General features: G+C 37.0%; 1 protein-coding gene across 5 annotated transcripts in view; it reads left to right on the top strand.

Annotated features, from left to right (window-relative positions):
* The window catches only part of ELMO1 (engulfment and cell motility 1), a 521,159-nt gene that overhangs the window by 113,926 nt on the left and 379,698 nt on the right, over nucleotides 1–27,535 (top strand). For all 5 annotated transcript variants that reach the window (XM_054692471.1, XM_037510310.2, XM_054692473.1 and 2 more), the window contains exons 3-4: nucleotides 13,051–13,091; nucleotides 14,022–14,094. In XM_054692471.1, the coding sequence (XP_054548446.1) occupies nucleotides 13,051–13,091; nucleotides 14,022–14,094 (114 nt within the window). The remainder of the gene's footprint in view (nucleotides 1–13,050; nucleotides 13,092–14,021; nucleotides 14,095–27,535) is intronic.

The raw sequence follows: 27,535 nt of genomic DNA, 5'->3' as shown, positions 1-27,535 counted from the left end.
GAATCTGGATAACCTCATAAACACTTACAGTTTGCAATGCTTTGGAAGAAAAAGGCAGCAAACATTTCCTCCCTCATCTGAGAATTTAGTTCAATTAAGCAAGAATGAAATCTAGCATTTAGTTTTTTCTTTTGAAAATGAGTGCTGGTCTTAGTTTACTTTCTAGGTAGGCAGGGGAGGTATTCTCTTCCTTTCTACTTTCCTTCCCCAACTCTGTATCTAGGGCCGACTGGGCAACTCAGGGCAGTACTCATCAATGATGCTTTTGTGACATTCGATGACTAAGACACCTTACATTTCTTGACCTTGTCATGTATGTCATACTTTATACTTAATTTTCCTCTAGTCAACTGGTGATGTGTGGCTGAATATATACATATGTAGAATTCAATGTTTAGAAAGACTCTGGATTCTCAGAAAAAGACAGCTGATTCTAGAGAAAGACACGTACTTTGCCTATGGTATGTAAACCTGTGCAGTGTGCCTAGAACTCTGAGGAAATGAGAGCAGATGCAGAGGAGTAAAATATGTGCTTTTCTAGTTTCTTTTTTTTCTAAATTTCTATCATATGTGTTAGTGGGTACTCTAAGTTAGTGGTGTCACCATTGTATTGGACAGTATCCCTCTGTTTTCCACAGCCTCTCAAACAGCAATTTCTGTAGATTCTACTTCCTAAATGGTTCTTGATGTTGACTAATTTTTGTTCATGCTTACTGCCACTGCTCTGAGTTACTTCCACCAGATGACTTCAGTAGCCTCACAGCTGGTCTCTAGGTTACCATTCTTACTTCCCCTCCAACCCATTCTCCCAATTTAGCATTCTTCAGTGGCTTTCCCATTGTACATAAAATAAAACCAGGAATTCCTTGTAGTGGTTACTAGGACCTTGGAATCCCCAGCCCTTCTTGCCTATATCACACAGCTGTGCGTAAAGTCACTGTGGTTTATCTATAGCACCTCCTTGGGTTCTCATTGTCAGTGACTTTTGTTCCTCTCTTGAATGCAAACTCCCTTCTGCTTTAGCATCTTTACAAATGTGGTTTTCTCTTAACTGGAAATAACCCTCCTCGTTTCTCTGCCTAGCTAACTACTGTTCATGTTTTCATTCCATAAGTTCATTAGAGAAGGACTTTGCTGACCCTCCAGATGAGTGAAGTCTCTTAGTATAGGCTCTTGTAACCACCTGTATGGCTCAACTTACTGTGTGATTTTATACATGGGCCAGTGTGTTACCAATGCCCAGCATGGTGCTCAGCAAGTGGTAAACTTCATAATGAATGTTGAGCAAAGGAAATTAGTGATATTTATACTTTTTCTTTCTAATGATGCAGATAATTAAATATAATTATGAAAGGGAGCAGCCATGGATGCTTGTTCTCACCATGTATTCTAAATGTATTATTATATTTTATAAATTAACTTTATGAAGACCTATTTGTTTTTCCATCAAAGCCATCTATAGTTGAAATACAACCAAATAACTTTGAGATAAGCTATATCAATTTTCAAAATCATTATGGACAAATCATTACTTTGAACAAGTTTGTGGTGATCTGTTTGAGTTTATTGCCTCATCACCATAGGATGCTCATAATTTGTAGCTGTCACTTCTTTCTTGACATTTTGCTGGAATAAACAACTACTTATTTTCTGTTTGGTTTCCTTGCCTATCTAGATGTCTCTTGTTCTTCAAATCCAAACTTGTACAGTTTTGTGTCTCCTCATTTTTCTTTTCTTGGTGACAGAAGTGAACTTACACCCAGTTTATAAATATATGTCCCTCTCTCCTTTCTCGGATTTTCTGTCCAATCAGTTACCTCAGAAACTGGTCCTTCTTTATCACATCTACTGCTGTTTCAATTTCCACCTCTATTCTCCATGGTCATTGTGGAAGAACGTAGAGAGCAAGGAAGTACTTAAAATTAAGTGTGTCTGATATTGTCAAGAGAAGAAATTTAAGAGAGTAATATTAACGCAAACAGGAACACAAAGCAGGAACACTGAGAATAGATGGATATGAGAAAGAACCAAGCACAAATCTTATAAATGAAAAATATACAAGTAGTAAGTAAAATGTAAGAAAAATAAAAAGAAACAAAAATAAAAATAATACAATGCTTAAAGAAAGTAACTCTGGAGTAAATTTGGCTAAATAGAGAATAAGATATAAACAGGAGATGAAAAATAGAAATTCATCCAGAAGATATCTCAAGAGATAAAGGGTTGTAAAATAAAAATGTAAAGATCCGTTGAAATGATACATTAAGTAGTTTCAATCTGTATTTAATAGGCAGTCCCACCAATAAAGGATGAGATGAATGGTGAAAGGGCAGTATTTAAGGAGATCTTGCCTCATATCCTACCTCTCCAGGGTGGGAGAGAACAGCACCTCTCAATTTGCCTGACTGTATGGGAGGCGCAATAAGGAACCATGTGGACTTAATGCTGTACGAGCCAGAGAAAAGAAAAATTTCCAAGTGGGGGAATGACATGGTATGATTTGTACCTTTAGAAGGTCATGAGAATTGTTTTGTGAGAGGTAAAATGAAAAAGTGATCAGTCAGAGAGCTCTTGCAGTGGTCCAGGTAAGAAATAATCAGGTTGAGACAGAAATAAGTGAGATTCCTTTTCATTCCTCAAGACATAAAGAAACATTAAATTGATAGGAAATTGGTAATTGATTATATAAGTGGAAGCCTACAGGAGAGCAAATATGAAGGATGATTGCAAGATTAACAAATGGGCAAAGATCTATCATTTACCAAGATAGACAACACTGGTGGAGGGATATTTGGGGAAAATCACATTTTTCATGGGAACCTGATTAATGAGTATAGAAACATTAGACAGGTATCATTATGGTTGAACTCCTTTCATATTTCCTTTGGGTTTTGATAGCATGCACGTACAGCTAACCTTCCACATGTGAACCTGACATATGTAAGTAGATTACTTCACAGATCATAAGACTTGAATTGATTCGTAGTGTGACTCCCAGATTTCCACTTAAAAAAGAATGAGTGTGGTGAAGTGAAATGGCATGCTAGCTGGTCACCTGGTAGTACTTCTTGGAAAGTGCTGTTGTTAATGAAGATTGAGAGGGATATAGGAACTACGAAATGAGTTGTTATTGTCATCCAAGTTATTGAAATTTGGGGAGAAATTTTTCTTCCTTGTGTCCATAGTAATCTTGACTTTGGGATAATGTAAAACATTCAAGATTATAGGAAATTGTTAATATGAATAGTACTTTATTTTGCATTATTCTCCATTTTTTGTCAATTATAAAAGTATAGTTCTCTAATAGAAGAGAAATAATTTCTATTCAATAGAAGTATGTAAGAATATCTAAAAGAGAGAGGTATTTCTATTTGCCCTTAACCCACTAATATATGAGCGCAATTATTTATTTTTTTCCTCATCTATATAGGCTGGTGATTTTTATGATGCAAAGATTATACTTTATTATGCTAAAATGTAATATTTAATTAGTTTCATGAAGTTTGAAAAAAATCATTTTTAGTAAACCCATTTTGAAACAAGTCATCATGTGTCAAGCAAAAAGGTGACGTAGTTTGTCATCTTCCAGTTTTTAAAATTAATGTGATACATGATTTTACTTCCTTGGAGATGTAGTTGTGAACCCCTTTGTAATTTATGACAATTATTAAAATCTGTGTTAGTGATTCATATTAGAACTTCTGTGAAAATACTTGCTTTCCAAGAGCTAGCTGAATTTGCCTCAAAAAAGTGTGGGCTTGTCATTGTCTTTGTCTTTCAGACTACATAGGTCACTGTTAGGGTAACCAAGTATGTACCCCATCTCTCTCTTCAGACTATAATAGATGGCTCAGCAGCAAGAAGTAGTCATGGGGTTCATTGGAGGGAGAATAAAGCTGTAATAAAATGACTGTTGTCACTGACACAGTGTCAGGTGGCACCTCTGGGAACTAGATAGGCTGTGGTACATTAAAGTTTCTCCAAGTCCTGGTAGGCAAAGTCACAGTCAACATGAGTATCCCCTCTCAGTGGTGGCCTGACATTTGGAAGCTGGGTTTCTTTTCTTTCTGGGCCAACATTACTCATAACTGCTGTGCAGAATATGTTCAATGAATTTCCATCTATAAAAGCAAAGTAAAATCCCAGGTGCTGTGCTGTACCACCTCAAAGTGTCAGAATAAAGCATTTGTCACATTCTTTTAAAGCCCCGAAGAAAGGCTTTTTAATAGTCTGGGGCCAAAAACGTTAAGTCTATGTGGAAAATAGTTTTGCAATTAAAGGGCTATAGATGATGACTGTATGGTAGAACAGATGCATGGTTGTGATGGGAGATTGCTTCTGTTTTCCTCTTGCCGTGTTCAGTCTCTACCTGCTCATTGGAGCTTCAGTAGAATTCAGAAAGAAACTGAACAAAAGAGAAGGAAGCTAAAAGTCTGAACAAGAAGATGTGTTCTTTTTTTTTTTTTAAGAGACATGTATTTTTATTTATTTATTTGTTTGTTTGTTTGTTTATATATGCACTGGGTACAGTCAGAAGCGCAGGAGGGTGAGAAAATTCACCAGAGCCAGAGTGGGGAGCAGAGCAGGCAGAAGGACCGAAGTACACTGCTGAGGGGAGCAGCGGGCGGCAGGAGAGGGCTGCGTGCCATGCGAGACCCTCCTCCGGTGGCCGGGGAGCAGCTGGGGATCGAACCTGCGCCGCAGAGGCCACGGGCAGCTTCGCAACCCAGTGCTCAACCGCTGCGCCACCGGGGAGGCCCAAGAAGATGTGTTCTTAATCAAACAACATTCATTAATTGCATGAGTTGCAGGGGCCTAGCAGCCACTCACTTGAGAAGTGACAGAGATGTCTCAGAGGCAATCTCTGCCTCTAAAACAAGTATATATTAGTTGGCAAAGGAAAATGAGTTGAAGAATAAACAACAGGATTAGATGTGTGCCAAAGGCAGCACTGGGAACTGAAGTCACTCAAGGAAGAAGGAGAACTTGGATATTCATTCATTCATTCATTTAATTGCTTTAAGGAACTTTTCTAAGAGTACCTGCAAATTGTCTAAACAGATTAAAAGAAATGAAAGAAATTATTCATAAGTTTAGTCATTAATGTAGTATTATTTATCCAATGTCTTACATTGTACCAGGTGCTATTTCAAGGGTTTTATGTAAGTCATCTTAATCAATCTTTGCAACACTAGCATGAGCAAGGTATTGCTTTATTTTCAGAAGAGACAGTGAAAGCAGTAAGAGGAGAAATAATAAGCCTATGGTTACAAAACTGGGGACTTCAGAGGTCCAAGTTCAATTCCAGGAAGTCATTTTCTAAAGTTGTCTCAACTCATAGTTGAGATATGATATAAAAAACAAGTAGCAGATGAAAGTCCAGCATTCTAAATGCCTTTCTGGTTTCTGTTCACGTAGTATCATCTCATCATAAGCATGTTTTCACAAGTCATTGAAAACATTGAAATGAATAAGCTTTCTGTGAAGCCAGGCTTGTTTTTCTGAGTGATGCCAGTTTGGGGACAATCATAGTTCTAAGAGGTATCTATGAGAGACAGGAGAGGCAGGCCACAACCCACAGTTGCTAATAGACATATGACTGGGATGCTGGCAACCACTGTGTGCCATTGTCAATGCAGAAATGTAGCAGTCACAGACATGGAGCTCCAAGATGAGCATTTGGGTTGGGTGAGGTCCCAAGCCAGGTGCTGTGGCTAATGGACAAGAACAGGTGGTCTAGCAGTGTAGGCTATCAGAGACAGGGAGGAGGCACAGCTGAGGAAGAACAGTTGGGTAGAAGAAGAACAAGAGGCTGAGGCTCAGCCTGGCTGAACTCATTACCTTCTAAATAAGCAACCAAAGACTTAAGATTTTACTTCCTGGGATTCTCTTCTTCCTTAAAGGAACCATGTGCCCTTGGTGGGACAGTAATTAATTTTTTTTTTAAGAGACAAAAGAGAGGTGAAAGAATGATCTAGCCAGTAAGGAAGAAAATAAAGTGTTAAACTGGAAGGGTTATTGAAAATATGGGACCAGACCTTAGAGAAGGGGTAAAAGCAGGAGGTGTGGATTTAGAAATTTATGATATGGCACTGATATTTCATTAAAGGTAAGAAAGAAAGTATACAGAAAGGAAATAAGAAACAACATTTACTTTAAGAATTGAAAGAGAAGAGATGTAGATTAAAAATGAATTGTTAGAGAATTTGGTTATTTTCAGGATACTAATTTATTTTGTGAAAAGTACATAAAATCTTTTGTATAGGAAATTTGTTTCTTGACCTTACTAATTAAGTTAAATAAAGAAATTCTTTTTTTAAAGTTTCTGACATTTGCACTTAGTTCTGTAGCTATAAATAAGTATTCCATGTTTTGTCCATGAAGTAATTGTAAAAGTTGAAAACCAATAAATAGCACTGTGACTATATGGACACTTGCATTGAAGATCCAAATAATATGGCTGGATCTACAGAAGAGAAGAAAATATAATTCACTGTCATGAGCCCTTTCACAATCTGAGACTTTTCTATGTGCAAAGAGTCAAATGGTGCACATAACTTCTAGTTTTTACACTTCTTCTGGGCCATTCTCAGTGCACTTGTCATGTGTTTCATGTCATTTTCTTTTTAAATTCTTATTTAGTCTTACTAGAATACATCCTCAAAACTTATTTTAATTTAGGTGTGTGATTGCTAACTAGTGGTAGTCTGAAAAATGATCCTCCAAAAGATATCCAAATCTAATCTCTGGAACCTGTGAATGTTACCTTTAATGATAAAATAAGGGTCTATGTAGATATAATTAAGGATTTTTGAGATGGGGAAATTATTGTGGATTATCCAAATGGACCCTAACTGCAATCCTAAATGTCCTTATGAGAGGCACATGGAGACATCTTTCGCATACATAGAAGAGGAGAGATGACAATGGAACGGTGAGAGATTTTAAGGTGTTGATCTTTAAGACTGCCACAGACCAAGGGATGTCAGCTACCATCCAAAATTGGAAGCGGCAGGGAGTGGCTTTCCTCTCTCCAGGGAGTGTGGTCTAGCTAACACACTTAGATTTTTACCTCAATGATACCAGTTTCAGACTTTTGTCCTCAAGAATGATGAAAGATAAATTTGTGTTGTTTCAAGTCACAAGTTTATGGTAATTAGAGTAGCCACAGGAAACTTATATAGTAAACTTGAAATTTCTTTCATACCTGAAAATAACTATTTTGGGGGCCCTGCTCTTGCTGACAGTTTGGCTAGGTATTATTCTGTACATTATACTAAAAATAATTTTTCCTCAGAACTCTGAAGACATTACAGCATGAGCTTCTAGCATCCAGTATAATCTGAGAAGAAATTCTGTCAGTTACCTTTCGAGGTTCTAGGTTTTCCTGGCTCTGTAGGCTTTTATGTGTTTTATTTTTTTCCAAAGAGTTCTGTCATTTTATCAGAATGTGTGTGGTTATAGGCCTTTAATTCATAAATCTTTCTTGATGCTCTGTGAACTGTTTCAATTTGAAGATTGCTACTTTCTTCAGCTTAGGAAATGTTTCTCCTATTTTTTCCCCTTGAATCAATACTGGTTTAAATTATGTTCAATGACACAATTCCTATATGGAATATATAGAAAATCTGAAGATTTTAAAAACTCTAGTGAAGTCCTATGTTTGATGCCACTATGTCTTTTCTGTAAGTCAAAAAATCTTCAGCAAGTTTCTTTGCCAGTATAACCTCTGCTAAACAAGTTGATTATTTTCTGTATCTAGGAACAAATGACAGTTCAATTTAGGGAGTTCACTAGGTTCTTTTAGGAACTGTAGACTACTATAGGTAACTTATGCTCTATATACAATCAATAAATGCCTGCATTTTTATGTCAGTATTTCTGAAACATTAATCATAATGCTTATACCTAATCAAAACCTGCAGATTTGAACCTACATGTTTATGAAAATCGGTGCAAACACCAGGTTCTCATCTTAATGAGGGCCTTATACCCCAAGTACCTATGTCTCTATGTGGCTCATAATTAAGTTTACAGTAAATATGTATTGGATAAATGTAGAAAATAGTTCATTGAGAAAATGCATATTTTTCATAATAGATATCTATATTTGAATTTTCCTTACTTCGTTACCATTTTGCAAGAGCTAACTATTCAAATAAAGAAATTCTTCTGGAGAATAAGTGTTGAGAGGAAGAGCACCCTCTCCTCCTCCCCCTAAAAGCTACTCCTTGACCCTGTCTGGTGCCAGATTCATCTGGGAATACAAACATTGTTCTCAAGTAAAAATAGTTTTGCTAACCTTAAAATTTTTGAGAATAATTTAAAGTTAAGTAATACTATTGCTAAAGAGAAAGAGGAAAAGAGTGTTTGATATGGGGGCCACATGGCATGTAGTCCCAGATTCCCTACATGTTGAAGTTTATTAACTGTCTGACCCTCCAGATTATCCTTAAAAACATTCCTGCCCTTCTCATCTCAGCTCACTGCTGAGTCCAAATAGTTTAACCTTCAAAAAATATTAAGGAATTTAGTCATTATTTTTATGTTATGAAAACATACACAGTTGAAATAATTTAGTTGAAATAATTTAGAAAAATTTATATTCTAAATTCAGGTATATTCAATGAAAGAAGTTTATTTGTAGTTCTTTTAGGTTTATAGAGTCTTAAAAAGAGAATTTGTTTTTATCAATGCAGACCAAATGTTCCTTTCTCTTGGGCCTTTTCTCTCATTGAGATGAAAAGCAAAATTTTCAGTGTGCCTGCAGGAAGCTATCAAGGTACTTTACTTATCTTCTTACTTCCAAGTGACAGAGACCTGGGCAGCTAAACAGAAACATCTTACATAGCATTTCTGGATAAATGTCATCTAAAATGTCCATAGGCAGAGCTCGTGTTTGGCTTGGAATTTAAATCAGGTCAGGAGCTCTTGTCAACTGAAGACTATTCAGGATGTGAGAAAAGCAGTGACACCAAACTAATGTTTTCTTTTGGGGTGTCTTGTTCAGCTCTGTTTATGAGAGTACTGCTGCTCACCTGCATGGCCCTGCTAGTAGGTGAGGGCAATCATTTGATTGGTGTGTGTCTTATCAATTGTCACATTACTCTTTATTAGTGAGTAGACTCCATCTTCTTCCAAGCCATGGATCACATAACTCCTTCAAGAGTGTTTTATGCAGGGGGTAGTGACAGCCTGCACATATATAACCACAAGCAGCCAGCAGCTGCTTAAAGACCAGCAATAGCTTAGCATGATAGGAAGTGGGAATTGCTCTGTGTGCTGATTAATCCAGGTGTCCTTCAAACCTGTTTTATTTTCAGAACTTTCATTGTTGCTTGTACTTTTAAAAAGAAAGTTAGTGATTTTGTGTATTTTCCAGTTTATAGAAATGTGCTGAGCCTCCTCCTAGAGCCTATTAACACCTGTTTAGTATGGGGACTGGTAAAGAGAGATGGAGCAGGTTGCAATGGTGAATTAAGATGCCATATTCTCAAGGGTTCAGAAGAGAGCACAAATCCAGAGTCCTAAGAAGTGATTCATTTAATGTGTTAAGTTGGTCTATGTCTGTCTCCCCAGATAGACCAAGGGAGATCTGTTTAGAGGGGGTGACGTTGACTTGGATATTAATGGTTGTTATGATTTCAGTTTTAGAACTGGAACAGGATAGAGGGACAGTTTAGCTGAGTGAGTGGAGTAAGTAAAAGGATGGAGTTTTTTTTTTTTTTTTTTAAATGAATCATACAGCCATAGTCACAGGAAATATGTAGATAGTATTAGCAGAAGGTTTGATTATTTGAGTACAGGTTGTGGAAGGTCTTGAATAACTTATTTAGGAATTTATGCTACTTTGTTGATGGCTGCTGGGGACCTATGGAACATATTAGAACAAAAGCATGCCATGAGCAAAGATTGTGGAGAAAGTCTAATTTTGCCTAATTATAGTTAATGAGGGGGTTGGAGAGGGAGACTTATTTGCAAGCATCTACTAAGGACATCCTAAGCACTCTTGACAAAGGTGGTAATAAGATCTAGAAGGACAAAGGGAAGAGTGGTTGTAGAGGAACTAAGAAGACTCAGTCTCATAAATGTATCTATATATAAAGAAGACAGTGAAGATAAGTTATTGAAAATGCATGCAGAAGAACTGCCAAATGTGGGCAAGTTGAATTGTAAGAACTAATGGAAGATTAGAATCTGTTTAATATACCAGTGGAACATTTTATTAAAAATGATGGGTTGATGCTGAAGAACTATGCTGGGGCTGGGGCTGTAGAATTAAGGGTGATGGGATGAGGGAAGATTCATCTGATAGCAGGAGTAGAATGACTGTCCCAAATTCAGAAGAGTACTTAAGAGATGAGAATTATTGATGTGGATGTTACAGAGGAAAATGCTACATAAACTTGTAACAAATTTGATCTGGAGAATGAAGAAATAAAGATTTATAATGCTAGGACAAAAAAATTTTAGTGGGGGGAGGTGGAGTTACTGGCCATACAATTGTTGGGTAGGGAATAGAGAGTAATGATTTTGTTTACATATTTAATAAGGTGCCTGAAAGAGAGTCAAACAGCTCTAGCTAACAGGCTGTAAGATTTTTAAGAGAGTGTTTGGAACCAAAACTGTAGACTTTGTGTAATTGAAGTGAATGAGGAACTGACTAAGTAAAAGCAGAAGCTACAAGAACAGAAATTTGGAGTTAGGAAGCTCAAGTAAAAGTAAAACTGAAGTATCTTTTGGATTTTATTGAAAAATTATTAGTGATACCTGTAGGGAAATATTATAGACGCTCGGGAAATAGAGTTTCAAAAGAAAGTAGTAGTAACACAGTCAAATAAGGGGGGTGGGCTAGAGAAGATGAGAACTGAAAGACAACTGAACTAGATTTGGGTGGTGGGGGTTAGCATTTCACTGGATCACATACTAGAAATGGAGGGGATGGTGGTAGTGAGTGTGTTGGGGGGAAAAATCCCATCCTCATGTAACATTCATTTTAATTGGTGAGGCTACATTTTGGATGCATTGTGTTCAGTTAACTGTGATTCCTTTTCCTCTGTGGTTTAACATTTTTCTTTAATCTTTCTGTATTAAATCTCTAAGCTTTGTTCTCCCACGGTTTTTACTCCTTTCATATATCCATTTTCAGAATGTTCTAGATATAATAGTACCCCATAGACTTCCGTCTTTTCAGATTTGATTCTGAATCTATGAGTAGAACTGCCTGAATTAAAATCCAAGCAATCTTCTAAGAGACCCCAACAAAGAAGTCTAATTCAGGAGCAATTACTTTATATGCCTTCTCTTACCTTAATAGCAATACTTTCTTGGCTTGATCTATTGTTTCAATGAAATTAAGGCTACGATCCAGCTCTGTTGTTTATATTTCAGTTTTGAGAGTGAAAGAAGCAAGAGTGGGAGACTAACTGATAGATCATTATGAAATACTGATAGCCTGGAAAGGTCTCTGACAGCTGGAAGTGCAAAAATTTCCTCTTAAGGGGAAAGTTTTGTCCCTAAATTCCCTTAGTCATTTAGTTGTGAGAATACATTTGTCCTGAACCCATGGCTAGAGCCATAATCAGTGGAAATGTTCTTTCAAAGGTTTAGGACATTCATAACATGTAATTTCACTGAGGATCTAATCTCTTTCTAATCTAATTCTAGTGGAGATCAACATAGATGTCAGGAACACCACTCTTGTCTTTTTACTGCTGGATGATTCTAAGTTCCCCTTTCCTCCACTGTTTTTATAATCGCAGGCAGACATTCTTTTGAACACGTGAGTGGATTTAGTCATGGAGGCTGGAGCTCCATTGCAGAGACACCAAGGACTGAACTAGAGATTTAGCAGGGGCATGGGCCCCTTTGAAAGATTATAAACAATGTTCTGAATTCACTGAGAGGTCAGACATGGTAGCATGTGTCCAAAGGTGAGGAAGCAAGTTGGAGATGGAGCTTTCATGAGAAGGGAAGGAATTTGGAGTCTTAAGCCTGTTTTGAGTCTTTTGCCTTTTGTATTTGTTCTCATTTAGTTTAATTTTTTAACAGCCTTGAGGAGAGGTTATTTTATTGATAAACTAGTTAAGAGTCAGAAAATTCAGGAAATAGTCACACTGCAGACAAGTCAATAGAGCTAAGGTTTGAACCCAATCTGCCTGACCACAGTGCCTTCCAGAGCTACAGGAGTAGACAATTTTTTATGGTTGTATCTGAAAATCCAGGAACATATGTTATATTTCTTTGATTTCTCTTTCCCGTTTGTTTCTTGTCTATGATTTTTTATTTTGGTTGACACATTATTGCCCACCCCAAGAGATAAACAGTGTCTGTGTGCATCCAGAGCAAAGAGTGTCGACATCTCTAGACGAGCTGTGTGTGTCACTTCATTGCATTCCTTCTATCTGGAGGCAGGCAGAGCACAGCTGTGGCAGTTAGACTGAGAGCACAGCTGTAGACAGACGCCAGTTGACACCAGGGCACATGGTGTCATGGTCCCATTACTGGAGTGTGTCCAGCCCAAGCTGCTGCCTGATTGGCACTTGTCCAAGCCATGGCTGGGGAAAGGACTCTGTGTACATGTAGGAACCATTTCGCAACACCTTTTATTCCATTTACCACACATTCTCATAAAAATACCAGAATCCGAGCTTGTTTGCATAAAATCAAACTGCTGGTTGCCTGATTCATGTATTATTCCTGAGGAAATCTCATTATCATTCAATCTTGTCAGTTTTCATTGCCTATGAAATCTTTGAACAAAGCTATGTTTTTATCCTGAATTAGTGCAGCTAAGTTAAATATGAGATATATTTTGTTCAACTAATAATGTTAAGCACAGGAACGGAACCATAATTGGTAATAATGCATTAATTTGTGATGATGTCTATTAGATATTATCTCAAGAAAAACAACAGACTCATTGACAACAACTAAGAATAGTGAATGTAAATTCTCCTTGCTTAGATATCTTTTTATTTGGCTTTTTTTTTAATTTAGAATGATGAAATGAAACTAACAGAAAGTATTTCCTTTTTTGCCATTTTGCAGAAAAAACCACTGTCTGCAATAATAAAGGAAGTCTGTGATGGGTAAGTGTTACTCAGGATTCATCCATTAATTAAAAGACAAAATCCTTCTGTGTGATTATAAATCTTATTCATAAGTCATTACTGGGTCTGCCCAAAGTCATCTGTAAGATTTACATGCCCTTTTCCACCAAAAATTGCTGCTCAGAGAGCAGAAAGTGTGAAATGGTTGATGTGTGCACTCTGGGGTTCGTTTTATTTATTTTGAAAAGTTGTGCTCATTCATCCTACCCAGCAGGGAGCAGTCTGAAGTTCCTGAGGTTAAATACACACTTCATCTGGTGTAAATGGAGAGGGCCACTCAGGTCTCCATAGAAGATAAAAGAATTTAAAAGACAAGTCAGTGGGTAGTCTGTCTATGATATGGATATGGTTTTTCTACTTTGGTTGCTCTAAGTCAAAGGAAAAGCATATATAGGCATTGCATATAATTTTTTTCACTTTTAAAGCAGAACTGTGAATAAAGCATTACCTGGAGTTTATTTAAGACCTGGGATACTTAATTGGACTATTCCAATATGTAGCAAATAGACCAACTGGGGGTTCTAGAATTGATATAAAATATATATTGTTGTATAGAAATGAAACCATTATAAAAATTTTAAATTGTAGTCATTTCCACTGCTTTCCTCTACTGCTTCACTCTTTTAAAATAGAGAGGAATGTAACTTTATATTTAAATCCCTCCCCTTCCCTTCAGAAGCTGTGAAGATGGAGTTGCTTAAAAGTGAGCAATAAGCTTAGAGTAAGCCTACACAAGACCTAGACAACCCTCACATGAGATAATGATCCTGATGTCATTTTGTTTAGGGACTGTGTTGGATACTGAACTAATTCCAACTACTGGTTGTTTAATTCATTTTATATTATCAAATTTAAGAATGAAAATCATCACTTTAGTTTTTCTTATCAATTTATGCTTTTATTTTAAAGGTGGTCTCTTGCCAACCATGAGTGCTTTGCACTGCAGCATGCTGATAGTTCAAACTTCTATATCACGGAAAAGGTAGGGTAAACACATCATTTAATCTGGGACACATATATTTAAGGAAATTGTTGCTTCTATTGAGGATTACACGTGCTGATCTAATTTTTAGATCTGTATCATCCGTGCAAATAGCCAGCAAAGCAAACAACTGATACTATAGTATCAACAAGGCAATATTTAGTCCATTCAAGAGTGAAGACCAAATATGCGTCTATGTCCTGTTTTAGCAACTGCATTTGCCTTCTAACAGCGAATATACTAATTATCTTTCTTACTGCTTGGTTAAAGCATTTATTTGATACTTAATGAGTTAGCCTAGCCCTCCTTTCTCAGACTTTTGTCATTGTTTGTTAGAACAACTACTAAGCCCTTCTTAAAGTGGTTGAAACAAAGAAAATGAATCTCTTCAAAGATGGCATTGTATGCGCATTGAGTGTCTGTACTCCCTGGAGCTCTGCCTTTCTTCCTGAGTGAATTTTGCTCTTTTTGGAGCAGATGGGAGGAGTTGTGCAGAGTACAGAAGCTCCAGCAGCAAGTAAAGTTAATGTCTTAGATAGCCTTGAAAGGAGGGAAAATTAGCATTTATTTAGCACCTAAAGTATGCCAGAAACTGGGCCAGCCAGGTTACAGGTATCCTTTGTTGTCCAAAGTCAGCATTTGCCACTTCTCTTTCACAAAAGAGCTACATTTGTACCTGTTTTTGCTAATTAAAAGAAATTCAGAGGTTTCTTGCTCTTACGACAAAAGGCAAAAGTCAGAACAGCATTCAGCTTTTATTTTTCAGCAGTTGTTCTGGAAGCAGGGCACCCTAAGCAGTCAAAGTTGCATCCCCATCTCCTTCCTGGGGCACTACTTTCTACATGCTGTGTATTTGTCATGCCATTACTGCTTTTATTGTACATTGCTGTTGTTTTAGGTTTTATGTATTCTTTGGTATGATTTGGTCAATTATATTTTGGTTCTAAGAATTCTCAAAAATTTTTTCATATAAATAGTGGTAATTGCTTCTTCCCTTTCTGCCATTTTGGCTTATGTAAGGTTTCATAAGAGTGCTCTACTTTTGGAGAGAGAGGAAAACTTGTACCACTGTTGATTTCTCACTCAACATTAACCTGCAATGGAAACAATATTGGCTTTTGGGTCACGCGTAAGACAATGAATTATAAAAATCAAAGACTATGACCACTATGTCGGGAAATTGTACTGTGTACTCTGCACTATGGGACAGAGAAGAATCAAGAAACAAATTCAGATCTTTGTGCTGCTTTAACTTTCCTTTCAGTGCTTATGTAAGAGTTTAGCATTTACCTCCACTTTATGGATACTTCACTGAAATGCCGGTATTGTCCTTATGGAATGGATAACCTTGTGGGTTTGGTGGGGAGAGAAGGAACAACTCTGTGAACCGCTTTGACCAGGACAAGGTGTCAGCGGTGGGATGGAAGTGAATGACAAATGTTCTAGAAAGAGAGAGAATATGGTGACCTCAAGTTCCAGGCTTTGTCCTAATTATCAGCCCCTGGGGTCACTGTGAGCTTATCCTTGATCAAATGGTGGTGGAAGATGGACAGGAACAAAGATCCTGTATCCACTGTGACCTCCTGTACTCTAAGGAGTGGGTGTGGGGGCATTTAGTCCAGTTCAGAGGGGAACTAACCAAGGCCCTGGAAGTGCTTCTCAAAAACTCTTTGCTATATCCTGATGGACACTGGAGTTTCCATAACTGATTGTATTTTCCTCTTCAAATTTATTGCCAGAAAGCTAAGGTTTAAACAAGTAGATTAGATTTCTGGGCCTATGCTATATTTATTGATTTTACTTGCTTCTTTGATTCATTACACAAAGTTTCCTGTCTTTATTTTTCCTTTGCTTGATTTTTCTTAACATTTCATTTACTTTATACTGCATTTATATAATCTACATGCTATTCTTCCTGAGATAAGGAGAATATATATATAAAACTTGAATGTATCCTCAAGCACAGGACTTTCTCATTCCAAATTTGTTCACCTTTTAAAGATAACTAAACTATTGTGACTTTGGGGGCATTATCGGAAAAATTTGTATGTTTTTCTACTGTTAGGGGTATAATGTAAAAAAGTGTGAAATATAGGTGATAAAATTACAGAACAATGTAAATTATATGGTTTTTTCAGGCTGTGGCACTTCAATTAGTGAATAGTGAAATTAATTTTGTTGGTTGCAATAGCATTAAAACTTGGAATACAGAGTATATAACCTGTGTTGTTTGTAAAATATGTGTGTCATCCACACACACACATAGTATACCTATATTGCTGTTTTTTGCCCTTGGTTGTGATCCAAGAGCTGCTGAGTCACAAATAGCCCTTCCTTTGATTAATCTGTACTGACTGGGTCCCCTGGTGGCTGTCAAAGAACTAGTTTCACAGACTAGAAAATGCAGAAGCCTGGCAAGGAGAACCTTTTTACAATGTAAATTTTTAGATCCCAACTTTGGTGTGTGGCCTAGGATTTTGCATTTTAAGAGCCTCCCATCGAATTCTGATGTGGATACCCAGGGATCACTTGGAAAATCATACTCTGGGGTCCCATTTTTAAAGAGCTGGGCATTGTGGCTCATGAGCATAAGTTACATCTTGTGTACCATTTGACTTAGGAATTTATTTCTGTGTCCTGCCCCTGATTATTGGAATAATTTATACAATCATACGTTTATATGTTCTAATTAAAATGAACATATACTGAGAAAATAAAAATTATTCAGACAGTGGGAATGTGGGAGTCCGAGTCATTTTCTGGGAAATCTTGTTTTACTTGAGAAAATTCTTAGTGTTGAATTTAAAAGGGACTACTACCTTCCGGCCTGTCCTTCTGTGGGCAGTAGCAGGGATTATACTTTTATAATGAGTTTAAGGAATGAGAAGACTCATCTTCCCAATCAAAGTGCTTGTTTGTAAACAAAATATTATCGCTCTTCCTCTGCAGCTGTCACTAGCACAGCTGCATGTGTGCTTGACCCAGAACTCGACATGCTCAGGGAGGAAGGGAGACCTCCAGTTCTGACCACGCAGGTGCAGACCCAGACTGCCTTCAATCTGCTATTAGGTCTGTCTGGTTCCCTGCAAGTACTCCTAAAAATAGAGCCCATTTTCCATTATTAAAATCATGCATTTAACATCATCTTGGTTACTTACAGCCCAGTGAGTTGTTAGGTAATATTTGCATTACCATGGAAACCAGTGACTGATTTTTAAAACTTCTGCATGTTCTTAGTTACTGATTTTCCCTTGTATATGAGGTGGTCTCCCTCCCTCTGCCAGAGATAAGATATCACCTGTAATTGAAAAGAAAAAAAAAAAATTCCACCCATCATCTGACAAGGTAACACATTTTGTGGTTGATAGATACTTGTGATGTTCTTCTGCAATCCTCAGGAAGATGCCTCACCTACTTTTCTCGTGTTATCCAAGCCCATTTTCCTAAGTACTCTTCCTTTCCTCATTGGATCATTAATTTCAGTTTTTCAAGGCAGTAGGAAAAAATGTCATTTTGTTGAACAGAGTTAAGCAAAGCATAGCATGCAAATATTTTAGAGAAAACTAAGATCTAACTACCACAAATTCAAATATTGCCACAAAACTTGATTATTTCAGAATAAAGTCAGAGAGAGAGTGAGCGAGAAAGGGGGGAAGTTACAGAGCAAGAGGGCAAGGGAGAGAATAAAAAAAGTGAATTATGTATTCTTCCCCATTTTTAAGCTTTGTTAAGATATAATTGACAATTAAAATGATAACATATTTAAGTGTACATCACAATGATTTGATATGTGTACACTTTTAGTTATTTAACATTTTCATCATCTCACATATTTATCTTTTTTCTTCCTTTTTTGGGGTTAGAACAGTTAAGTTCTACTCTCTTAGAAAATTTAAATTATAGAATACTGTGTTATCAACAGTAGTCACTATACTCTATATTAAACCCTCAGACCTTCGTCATCTTATTTGAAAGTTTGTGTCTTTTACCCACCTCTCATTACCCTTTAGACTCCCCTAGCCTCTGGCAACCACTTTTCTAGTCTCTGTTTGAATTTGACTTTCATTTCTCCTTCAGTATCCCACATAAGTGATATCATGTATTATGTGTCTCACTCTGTCTGACTTGTTTCACTTAGCATAATAACTTCAAGGTGATCCATGTTGTCACAAGTGGCAGAATTTCTTTTCTCATGGCTTCATAATATTCCCCTGTATGTATGTATGTTTGTGTGTGTATGTATGTATGTAGATATATATAACTATTAGAACTATATACATAGAAATATATATAGAACTATATATAGAGAGAGAACTATAAGAACTATAATTTATATATATATATTCCACTTCTTTATCCATTCATTCCCTAATAGACACATATGTTGTTTCTATATCTTAACTACTGTGAATAATGCTACAATGAACTTGGAAGTGTAGATATCTCTTTGATGTTGTGACTTCACTTCCTTAGAAATATATATTGAGATGTGGGATTGCTGGATCAAGTAATAGTTCTATTTTTTTATTTTTTGAGGAAACTCCATACAGTTTTCCACAGTAAATGTAATAACTGAGATTCCAACCAACAGTGCCCAAGGATTCCCTTTTCACCACATCCTTCCAATCTCTCTCTCTCCCTGTCTCTCTCATGATAACATTTCTAATAGGTGTGAGGTGATATATCACTATGGTTTGAATTTGCATTTCCCTAATGATTAGTGATGTTCAGAACCTTTTCATGTGCCTGCTGGCCATTTGTATGGCTTCTTTGGAAACGTATCTGCTCAGCTTCTTGCCAGTTTTTAAATTGAATTGGTTTTATTTGGTGTTGAATTGTGTGAGTGCTTTATGTATTTTGAATATTAACCCCTTATCAGATGATTTGCAAATATTTTCTCCCATTCTGTAGGCTGTCTTTTCATTTTGCTGATTATTTCCTTTGATGGGTGGGAGCATTTTAGGTTGATGTAGTCCCATCTGTTTACTTTTACAAATTGCGTGTTTACCTTAAGAATTCCAGTGGAATTTGTCTTTTGAAACCAAATTATAGAGAGTATGTTGAACATTTTATTAGTTCATTACTCTCATCCCACTCTAATGATGCAGAAATTATTATTTCCAATTTCAACAAGGAAAGATATTATTTGCAGTTTCAAAAGGACCAAGGGAGTGCGCATACAGGTTGGTTGTTGTCAAATAGGGGCTTCAACCCAGGTGGGTCTGTCTCCAAAATTTTCTGTGCTACTTCTTTGAAACTCTCTGTTCCCCAGTTTGTTTGTATGACACCCATTGTTTGCTGAAACTACATCGTGATCCTGATTGGAACTGGAAATACAAGAAGTTGTAACTTATGAACATTGGTTACAAGCTTCAGTCTGTGGCTTCCTTATTCCTTAAGAGGGTAACGAGGAGGAAGTAACAGCATTGGTCCAATCACTAGGGAGTAGCAAAATACATTTTCATTTGCCTTTGGTGTAATTGTAAAATTGTCTAAGATGGTGTAATTGCACTAAACCCATTATTTTAGGCAAACTTAAAAATTGCCTTTTCACCCTTAATCCTAAACCTCCAGTAAGGTAGGTCCTCAGACAGCATGAGGCATGGTGGGGAATGCTATTAAGGAGTGTGCACTTGTAGACAATTGAGGTTTTATCACAATTTTATGCTGGCATTTGTCCTTCCAACTCCTACTTCAGAATGCGTGAAGTATAGTGATATATCTGGAGTATCTATTTGATAAATTCTTATTTTGTAATGGTAGAGATAGTTGTGCCTCATCCAAGGCTTCTTTACAAAGTTAACCCCAGGAATCTTTGAGAAGGAAATAGAGCTATTGGACTAGCACCTCTTTTATGCTATTCCCACTTTTTAGGTGCTCTGGCTTCTCAGACAACCTGCGGGCTTCTCAGAATCCTTGAGCAGGCAGGGATCTCATTTGGCCCAGAAGTTACTAGATTTTCATGTGGAATTCAATTCAACTGTCACATTCTGAGCTCCACAAAGCATGGGCTCCTCAAAGAGCTTAGTGAGATGAGTATGTTCCAGTCTGCATTCATGGATCTCAAGGTTTAGTCAAAAAGAATGCCTTTAAGTGGGAATATGATTTAAGGAAGGAAAGGAAGCAATCAAGTATTATAGAAGAGAAGAGGGTGTCCAAAGATTCTATGTCTGATCTGAATTTTGAGTCACTAACGGAAAGTGAATTCATTCAAATACAGGGCTCTTCTTATATGTTTTATTCACCCTGGGGAGTTATTTGGGTCATGGTAACACTTTCCCTCAACATTTATTGGATGTTGTTGCATCAGCTAAGTGCTTCCCATGACCTATTTATTTCATATTAGTCATCCCAGTAAATCTGAACCAGGTTTTATTGTTATCTGCTCCATTTTACAGATGGCACAACTGAGACTCAGAAGTATAAGTAACATAGCTGGGATTGACCCAGGAAGTCTGACCCCAGAGCCAGCACACTGTGTTCTTAGGCTGTGCTGTGGGATAGGCAGGGATTTTAGTGATCCTCATTATACCTTACCGAAATGGAGGCACACCGGTTTTGGTAGTGGAGATAGAAATTGGATTTTCCGTCCTGTTCTTTACCTCCCTATTGTCCTCTGCTGCTGTTTCATTATACCTTAGCTTCATCCTCCAAAAAGCACAAGAGTCTATGTACACCCTCAACTGAATAACCCAATTTGCTAAACCAGTAATTTGCCTTAGAAATTTCCCAAAGGTACACCCATCACTGGCAGGCCCTCTTTTCTGTTTGAAATAAGGCTAGTGAGTCCAAGGGAGCTCTTTATATCCCTGTGCAGGAAAAGTGGCCTTTGTGTAACCATGATGAATAGTGCCTCTAAGCTGTGTTCCTGTTGGTTGCTAAACAAAGTGAGAGGAGGTGTGTTACGTGACTGGCTAAAAGGAACTGTAATGAAAACAATTCAAATTTGTACATATGTCTTGGGTATTCTCATTTCAAATGGGCCCTTTTAGTGTGACAGACATGCACTGTCTAGCAGAGATTGGAACATTTGTGTAAAGATCTATCTTTTTTTTTTTTTTTAATCTCCTTAAGCACAAGACAGCTCAGGTCATCTTGGTTCATCTTTTGAAAGTAGCTAAAATGTTATGCTTTTTGGATACTATTGGAAAGATATTGGGGAAGTTTCTTCCATTTTGAGTCTAATGTGAAATGTAAACTTATTTTAAATGATAAAATTGTAGGATAGTAGAGACAAATTTGCATTTTCCAAACTGTAGGTCATCATTCATTACTGAGTATCAAATCAGTTTAGTAGGTTGAAAGAACTTTGAAAATGGGCTATAATAAAATAGAAAAAGATCAGAGTATATTATGTATTTTGATTTTTGAATAACATGTTTCATGTACATTCGGATCTAATACATGAATAGTTTTAATTTTCACCCTGACTTGTGTTCTAAAATGTTTGAAAGTCACTGAAAATAGTTATGGGATGCAGGATGATAAACTCGGGAAAATATATGTATATATTATGTAGTTTAAGGAAACCTCAAATTTGGAGTGTGTTTTTCTCTGATTAAAGTAACACACATATACACACCCACACATGCCTGCATGAGCATAGACACACCACTACAACTGCCTCTACCAAACAAAATATGAACCAAATTGTGTCATGTCTTTTTTGGGGGAACTACGCTGCCTCTGGTGCTTAGCAGTCTATGGCCTATTACCCTATTGTTATGGTACCAGAAATTCACACCTTCCTCTAGCTAGCCCCTCAAACAATCCCCCCTGGGAATCTGAAATTGAAAAGTGAGTTGGGTAATGGTGTTTGCTAGAATGGGAAGGCTATATGGAGTCAAAGCTGTAATGGCATCCCAGCAAAAAATCTTCCTACAAACTGAATATGGGTCTCGGTAGTCCAATCTCAACTACACCAAGTAAAACCCATCTGCAGAAAGGATTGAAATGAGGAAAGTGGCATGAAGCCTTGTGAAGGTTCAGAGGAGGTGCAGAGGGAGAAACTTGTGATCTTGTTTGCCTCTCTGCTCACAGTGTTTCCTATCTTTGCATCCCTACGAGAGGAAGGACCTGTTGCAGCTCTTCAGACATATACATTTATTTGTCCCTTAAATTGCCTTAATCTCTTCTTAGTCATGCTTGATCAATGAGCTTCCATTAAAACAGGAATTTTAATTTGGACCAATGTGGGTTTGAGCCTAGGACCATCCAGCAACATATCCTATACAACATTCCCTTTTCTTGTGCATGTTATAAAAGTCCTAATTTGTTCCACAGAATCTTGTGTTGCTGTATCACATGCTGTACCTCAAACCAGTGTTATAGCATGGCTTGCCACCTGCATATATGGACTGACTTCACCAGGAGTGGCTCTTGGACCCCAAAATGTTCCCCTTTTTGGGAAACATGGACCCCAAAAACGTTTCTCCTTTTTACTTTGTCCTGTGCTTTCAGTGCTTGTAGGCTCTCTGAGTCCAAGCGTTTTTCTTCCCTTCCCTCTCTCTCCTTTGCTGCCTGATATGGCCTATGTTAAAAATGCTGCATTCACTTGTGCCTTGCTGCCCAGCTCCTTCTTTTGGCTCATGATTGAACATGACTTTTTTGAGGCTGCTTCCTGCCCTATCGGAAGCCTGATGCCAGCCTTTGGAAAGCTCTGGACTCTTCTAGTCATACGGCTTGTCTTGGATCTGCTAGTTCCTAATCCAGAGCTGCCAACAAGAATTGGTCATGTCAGGAGGAAGAACCCCATGCATATATTTGATAAAATCTTGAATTGACTTCTCAAAGGTGCCAGACACTGTCCTAAGTTCCAGGTGGTTCCAAACGTTATGATTCTCCTTCTGTCTTTCCAGATAGATAAATGTTTAACTCAAATTAACCACTCACAATTTTAAGTGCCACAAAGGACAAATGTGAGTATCCAGATCTAATGTAGCCTGGAACAGGTGACTTTTAAACAGAGATCTAAGAAAAAGGTATATGTTGGGGGGGAAGGGCTCAAAATGAATTAGATGTGTCTGAAGAATTTTGCATAAACCCCAATTCTGAAGACCTTGTAAGGCCTTACTAAGAATTTTGAACTTTATCCTAACAGAACTGGGAACTTTTTTGAAGGGTGTTAAGTTGAGTGCAAATGACTAGAGTTACAGAATCCCCTGTCACTAGTTTGAATGGATCTTATCAGAACAATGGTCAATCTATGTTAGAAACTATTAGAAAATAGCTCATGGTGGAGAGGGAAAGAATGCTAAGGGTATTTTGAACTGTGTATAGAGCCTGATGACAAATGCTGGGTAGCACTTTTGCTCAAGGAAAAACTGAGACCATAAAATAATCTTAGAGTGTCTGTTTTCACAAATCTTCCTATCAACCTGCTGGACAGCTTGGCTGACATTAATAATAAAGCATTGCAGAATGAAATGTCTCATTTTATTTATTTCCACAGTGATAGTCTCTTGATAACATTTTTTCATTTGTATAGCTTGATAACATATTTTATATAGTTACCTGGCTACCTTATATCCAATTTATAACATCCATCTTGGATATACATAATGTAGAGTTCTCACACTTTTAATTTAGAACATAAACATTTTCTAATTTATAGTTACAGGAAAGTAAGTAGAAACACATCTGTAATGTTTATTATAGATGGGTCATAAGTGTGAAACCTACAGAATTTGAATTGTTCAAATTTAACTGTTAAACTTGTTGGGAAAGATAATTAGTCACTTGTCCTCATAGTTTTCAGTCTAGAGGTAGACTAGGTTGATATTGATTGATGACTGATGGAGGTCATGTTTGAAAAGATTATTGAGGATGTAATTTTTGAGTTAATTAAGTTATAATTTGACCTTCTATTCTTAGACCATATGATTCAGTTCACATTACAATTTTTTAAAGTAGGATATGATCTTTTCTGATTTATTTTTTAAACATCTTTATTGAGATTTAAATCACACCACAAAATCTACTTAATAAAAATGGACAGTACAATGGTTTCTAGTATGTTTATAGAGTTTTGCAGTAGTTTATATTTTAGATAGTGAAATTGTGTCATTTTCATCCAGCCAATTTCATCTTCCAAACAGTAGCTTTGAACTTCAGTGTAGGTCATTGGCCTCAAGTCTAGATATGTCAATTCAGTAAATCAAGAATTCTTAACAAGTCCAGATCGTCCTGGTGCCATGTTTGAGCACTACCCATAGATGTGTGAGAAGCCTCTGGATCTTCCCTTTATTCTGAATTGATTAAAACCTTACTGTGAATTCCTATGGGGATTGTAGGCCTGTGTACTACGTGGACTGGGAGTGGGGGTTATCTTTCTGATTTTTTTCCCCACTATTCCTTTACTAAATCTGGCCAACAAGGTTCTGGTTTAATCTGACTTAACTTGACTCAACTTCACTGTCACTCTCTGGTCCCAGTCAACATTTTCAGTTTTACTGTTTTTCTCTTGTTCCTCAATGCTCAACAAACTTCCTTAGTGTTCTCTAAATATGCTTCACTTTGTCTCCCCCATGTAGCTTTCTAATTTGAAATCCAGTCATGCTCATTCCTGCCCTCCCTCCCATTATGTTTCAGGTGGTACATTGTGATAAGGAGATGAAATTACATACTGCTACTTCTTGGGAGTAAGTTGGTCTTAGCAACAAACACACAATACTATTGAAGTATCTTCCATTTCAGGAGAGTTTTCTCCTTCCCCTGCCAGTGTACTTTATCTGAACTGGGAGAAACCTTGACTGTGCCCCTGAAACAATCTTAATCCTAGTTTTGGAGATTAATTTCTTAATTCTGCCCTCTTCTAAATCTTTTTCCTTCCTTTCTGCTGCTAAAGGAATTATAGTTTCTTTATTTTGTTGTCTCTTAAGTTCATTTGTTATTTAATCAGAACCTGCTTCTCTTTATTGTCACCTTGAACTGTTGTTTTAACTTTTTATGTGCTAACCTGTGTTTTTCCCTCCATGGGATTCTAGTGCTTTACATTCAAATGCTGTGTGTTCCACCTCTGAGCCCCTAAGTACTTCACACCGTGCCTTCATGCAGGTGTTCCAGTAGGCTTATTTGCTCATTTGATGTGATTTGATTTTCTTTGTAAGATAAAAAGTACAATTAGTTGCTTAATAAATTATGTATAATGTTGTTTAATTCAATTACCAGAATATGCACATACACTTTCAGATTATTCATAGTGGAGGAAAATTGTAGCGTGAATAGATGAATCTTAATGTTCCGCTTAGAATCTTAAATCAATGTTAAAAGATTCAGTTAGATTTCAGTCTCCCTGATTGTCTTTTCCAAAGTTGGCATATAAATATATATATGCATATACACACATATGTACATACATATATACATATGCATATATATGTGTATACACAAACACACATAAAATATCCATCCTGAGCTGGATGTCAACTAAAATTTTTTAATGATGCATAGATTTCACCAAACAATATTTAAACCCAGTTCCATGGATTTAAGTACTCCTTATTTAGAATAAATGACCCATTTCTGATAATTTGATCAGTTGTAGGAATTTATGTCCAGTTCATAGCAATAACAATGAAGAGGGAAAAAATAAGAGACTCTCTGGTACCTTATACAAATAAATCATCATTATGAAGATGATCAAACAGAAATAAAATTTCAATGTCAGTGTTAGTTGTATTTTCATTGTAGCAAGTAATAACCTCTAAAAACCAAATTGTAGTTGTGAGAGATAATTTACCCAAATTATGTGATCAATTCTGAGAAAGTGAGTTTGACTTTGTTTCACCTCAGAGGGTTCATTAGTGCTTTTATGGCTGACCCATCTTCAGTTCTTTATTTCAGGCAATGGGCTCTGTGGAAGCAGTAGTCTGAGTCCAGAGAATTCTAGGCTTAAATACATACTTTATAATTGCCATGAAGGAAACCATCAGCAATGACTTAGAAACTTTCTTGGCATCATCCCCCTTAACACCCCACCCCTATTTTTTGTTAAATGAAGGGGAAACTTGGGTAGCTACCCTTTACTATATTGATATATTTTTCAATAACCATTGTTGGCAGTGAGAACCACATATACATTTGGTGAAAGCAAGTCTTAACAAAATATGGAGCAAGAATTTTAACCAACAGGAAAAATGCTTTGAAATGTGTCATCTTGTGTTTGCTTATGTCTTCGTTCTTTTGGTACCATATATTGAATGGCTGATTAACAATAGAAATTTATTTCTCACAGTTCTGGAGAGAAGGAAGTCCAAGATGAAGGCATTGGCAGATTCAGTGTCTGTTGAGAGCCCACATTCTGATTCATAGATAGTTGTCTTATGGCTGTGTTCTGGCAATGCAGAAAGACTGAGAAAGTTCTCTGTGGTCTCATTTGTAAAGGCAGTAGCCTCATTCATGAAATCTCAACTCTCATGACTTAGTCACCTGCCAAAGGCCCTTTTGCTTCTATCATCCCACTGGACATTGCGATCTAACAATTGAATTTTAATGGGAGGAGACGATACAAGCATTCACATTCACCTAGAATGTTCTATTATCATGTCTCAAACCTCACTTTTTTGAGTTTATCCAAGTCGGGAACTAAAAGGTATTTAATATTATTAATTTTTACTTTAGGAATATATTGAATTTTTCTCAATTCAGTGGTTGAAGACAATAAGTGCAATTGAGATAAGGGAAGAATGGCAGTCTCCAGGCACACCTCAGTATTTGGATTTTAGGGTGTTAATTGGGATACAGTTATATGTATTACTCTTGGACAACCTCAACCCTTTCTCAATCCATAGAATGGTGAAAGTAGAAATACACACACACACACACACACACACACTCCCGCATGTAAGCATACACCTCAGATTTACCTGACTTTCCCTAGGAGCTATCTAGCCTTGGTATTGAGCTTCAGCCTGCCATTTCTTCTTCTGGCAAAGTTACCCCACTCTATCCTGCTGCCTTTGCTCTTAGTGACTCAGACTAAATTGGCAATAGACTTTCTGAAGTCTTCTCTAAAAGCATTTTGGGGTGGTTGTAGAATTTTCTAATTAGAGTTTAGGAATTGGATGGGAGCTATCATTTTCAATCATTTAGTGCTTTTCCTCTAGAGAGGACTTGGAAGGCCATGTACTTATTTCAGGATGAAGGGAAAAAAAATAGTCTAAGTTGAGTCAGATAGATGAGAGAGAGTGCAAGAAAGGAGGGCAGTGACTGCCATCAGTATTACTCAGATGTAAGTGGGTTTTATGACATGTTATTTAATGTTTACCACTGACATGTTGAGTAGAGACTATAGCAAGATGATTACCCAGGCTGCTGGCTTTCTTGCTTGGACTCCCTAGCTTGTGTTGGTAAGATAGGATTGCTTCTAGAATTGCAGTTAAAAGATAAAAGCCAGAGGTCATGATAATTCCATGTTTTCCAGTTCAGCTATTAAACCAAT

Source organism: Talpa occidentalis, unplaced genomic scaffold (assembly GCF_014898055.3).
Source record: "Talpa occidentalis isolate TD23 unplaced genomic scaffold, MPIMG_talOcc4v2.1, whole genome shotgun sequence".
NCBI classification, from domain to species: Eukaryota; Metazoa; Chordata; class Mammalia; order Eulipotyphla; family Talpidae; genus Talpa; species Talpa occidentalis.
This window is presented reverse-complemented; position numbering and strand designations above follow the sequence as displayed.